The sequence below is a fragment of the Aplysia californica genome, unplaced genomic scaffold (genome assembly GCF_000002075.1).
Source record: "Aplysia californica isolate F4 #8 unplaced genomic scaffold, AplCal3.0 scaffold00817, whole genome shotgun sequence".
Lineage (NCBI taxonomy): Eukaryota > Metazoa > Mollusca > Gastropoda > Aplysiida > Aplysiidae > Aplysia > Aplysia californica.
In genome coordinates this window covers 64,798-68,651 of record NW_004798087.1, presented here as the reverse complement: position 1 = coordinate 68,651, position 3,854 = coordinate 64,798, and the positions used below count along the sequence as shown (strand labels likewise).

At 39.9% G+C, this 3,854-nt stretch overlaps 1 protein-coding gene across 1 annotated transcript in view; it reads right to left on the bottom strand.

The window, feature by feature from the left end:
• Positions 1–3,854, bottom strand: part of LOC101856696 (ATP-binding cassette sub-family A member 3) — a gene marked incomplete at its 3' end in the record, with an annotated part of 42,928 nt that overhangs the window by 13,679 nt on the left and 25,395 nt on the right. Inside the window, 2 exon segments of the mRNA XM_013088823.2 lie at positions 1,528–1,745; positions 3,216–3,461. Of these exon segments, the coding sequence (XP_012944277.1) occupies positions 1,528–1,745; positions 3,216–3,461 (464 nt within the window).

Below are 3,854 nucleotides of genomic sequence, written 5' to 3'. Positions count from 1 at the left end.
TTTCGGTCGCTACCCGGATTCGAACCCGGGACCTTTTGAACGAGAGGCCAACACCTTAACCTCTAGGCCACGAGAGCCCCCAATGACTGGTCTGTATACTGCACAGGGTACACATGATAGAGAAATAACAGGATGATAAATAATCATGAAGGTGGAGACTGGTCAGAATGCTGAGTGTGGTACACATGATAGAGAAATAGCACAATGATAAATACTGAGTGTGGTACAGGTGATAGAGAAATAACAATAAAACTAAAAATAAAAGGTGTAGACTGGTCTGAATACTGCACGAGGTACAGACAGAGAAATAACACGATGATAAATAATGAGGGTGGAGACTGGTATGAATGCTGAGTGTGGTAGGCCTACACGTGGTAGAGAAATAACAATGATAAATAATAAAGGTCGAGACTGGCCTGAATACTGCATACAGTACACAGAGAAATAACAATGAAAATAATAATGAAGGCGGAGACTGATCTGAATACTGCACGAGGTACACACAGAGATATAACAACGAAAATAATAATGAAGGTGGAGACTGATCTGAATACTGAGTATAGTAGACGTACATGATAGAGAAATAACACGATGATAAATAAAGAGGGTAGAGACTGATCTGAACACTGGCCAATGTTATACAGAGAAATAAAGCAATAAAAATAATGATGTATCAAAATGGGAACAGTCGGTCACATTTACCACATTGACGTATACATATGGGTCAGTCCATGAGGATTGGCCATTTCTAAAAACTATTTTCCCTAACCAATGTATTTTATTAATTCATATGATCTAATCTAATCTAATCTAAAACAATACGATACGATACTACACTATTCTATACTATAACAATACGATATAATATAATATAACACAATATAATATAATAATTATGAGTTACTTCTTGCAATATTTGTAGATTTTCTATTGATGCCACATTCTTTAGCCATAACCTGTCTTTTATTACTTCATACTTATAAATTGTAAAAACTCCACCTATAAACATGATATATATTACTTCCTTCAGGCTTAAATCCGAGAAGTCGAGAAGTAACTCATTTTGTTAGCAGGCTTCACATATTATCTCGGGATGAAATAATCTATCTTAACTCTACAGATCTTCACTTTATCTCATATATTTTGATCCTTCATCACGTCACAAAAAGTGTTTGTGTGTGTACGTAAGTGTGTGTGAGCCTGCGTGCATGTGCGCGTGCATTTTTTTGTGTATGTGTATGTGTGTGTGTGTGTGTGTGTGTGTGTGTGTGTGTGTGTGTGTGTGTGTGTGTGTGTGTAAAGAGAGGGGGGGGGGAGAAAGAGAGACAGATAGATATACAGACAGACAGACAGACAGACAGACAGACACACAGACAGACAGACAGACAGACAGACAGACAGACACACAGACACTCAGACAGGCAGACAGACAGACAGACAGACACAAAAAATATAGTCAGACATATTTAGAACATAACAAGATAAAAATGGATAATTAATTAAAGAACTAAAGTTTAGTGCACTCACGAATAACCATCTCCAATATATTCCCGGATGAACGCATTCAGCATCTGCACCACAGCTACTGGCTTGGCATGCCACACCCTATCGTTATACAAAGCCACGCCCTTAATGCTGTTGTTGCTTTGGGGTAAAAATTCCGCTCCAATAGGGAAGCGTTGTGAGAAAACGTCGAAACCAACGTCATTCATTTTCTGTAGGAGGTACTCGGAGACATTGGAGGACTGTAGAGACACATACTAGTTTTGGTAAGAGTTTTACTGCACTTGCAGTACATATTGGTCACATCTGTCCCCGTAGTTTTATGCACCCCACATAATTTAGCAAATTTTGATCATATTTTGCATAATTTCTGATTATTTTCCTTTATCATTTTTGGTTAAAATTAAAAGAATCACATAATTTCACATTTTTTGGGCTCAGTTTGCATAATTTCAGATTTTTTTTGCATAAAACCACGGGACAGTCATATAAATGCTGATCAATAGTGGCATAACTGGAGAGTAACATACAAATAAAAGAAGTTTAGTTTTAGTTATAGTAAGAGTTTTACCGCACTTGCAACAGAAATAAAAGTCATATAAATGCCTAACAATAGAGGTGTCACCAGAGAGTAGGATACAACGAAAAGAAGAATATTTTCAGTTTTACTAAGAGTTTTATGACACTTGCAACACAAACAGGTCATATAAATGCTGAAAAACAGAGTTTTACGGAACGACATAAAAGGAAAAGAACTTAAGTTTTAGTTTTAGTAAAAGTTTAGCAGCACTTGCAACACAAAAAGGTTGTACAAGTGCTGAAGATTTCAGGTGCCACTAGAGAGTAACATACAAAGAAAAGAACTTTAGTTTTAACGATAATAAAAGTTTTACGGCACTTGGAGTTATTGGTATGATCTAGAAGCCTGTCCATTTGTCTTGCTTGTGACGAAAAAGTTGTCCATTTTTCTTGGATACAAGTCAGGATATTGGCTATTGAAGGAGTTGGGGGTTGCAAACCTCTGAAACCAGGCAACCCCAACTCCTTTAATAGCCAATATCCTGAGGATAAGGCAAATGGACAGGCTTCAAGATCACACCAATAACTCCATAAGCCCCAAAATTGACGAGCGCCTGATTCCACCACATCATGACACATTTTACAACAGGGGGCTCTCAAGGTCTAGAAGTTACAGCGTTCGCCTCTCGTTCAACAGGCATCGCGTTCGAAACCTGACGGCGACAGGAACTTATTTTTCTCAAAAAAATTGTCATGTTTTCCTTCCGCTTCCTTTTCTGCTCTCTAACCATGTTCTGTCTTCTGCTTTCGTTTCCACTTTCTGCTCCCCCCCTCTCTCTTTGTCCCCTCCTCTGGGCTCCTGATTCTTTCTGCAGCCTTTCTACTTGTACTCCTTGGCTCCTTCTTACTGCTGCCTTTCAGCCACATCCCTGATCTTAGGGTAGGTGACCTAGTCTTTCTCGATAAGGGCGAAAAATCTCAGAAGTCTTCTGTGCAAGTTGCACACATTAAATATCCCTTGGTGGTCCAAATCTGATAAGAGTAGGCTTTGGCCGCCTCCTGGGCGAAGTTCAAAATTAATTCCAACCAAACTGAAAACGTTTAATGCGTCCCGCTCGCTCATATGACCTTATGTAGTTGGGAGCGCAGTAAAACACTTCCCAAAACAAAACATATGACACCAAACCACTCACTTTGTCTCGGTTTATCTTCTCCACAGTTCCAGGATGCGTGCTGAAGATCTCCGCATACTTATCAGCCAAGTCGCTTGAGATGCTCGACGCTGGGCTCCCATCTGTGTAAGGCACGATTGGGTGGTCAAAAGGTGAAAGGTCATAGGCTACTGTGCCCTGGTCACCAACCTCTTGATAGTCACGGGACCCTGTATTCATGTTGAGGATAGCCATGCCGCCAGCCGTCAGGCCAAGGGGTACAAGCAACTGTGAGGAAGATTTGAGGTGAAGTGAAGGGTTATATACAAGGACGATCATGATTGTTGTACCAGTACATAAGAGATGAGATGAGATGACGTGATATAAGATGAGATGACATGAGATGAGACGAAATGGGACCGGATGAGATGAGATGGGATGGGATGAGGTGAGATGAGAAAAAGATGAGATAAGATGAGATGAGATGATACAATGACCATTGCACTACTACTACTATGAGATGAGAAGAGATGAGATGAGATGATACAATGAAGGTTTTGACCATTGCACTACTACGAGTTGAGATGAGGTGAGAAAGGATGAGATGAGATTAGATGAGATGAGTTGAGACGATGACAGTTGGGACTAAAGCACTAACACAGCAAGCTAAGTTAAGCTAGG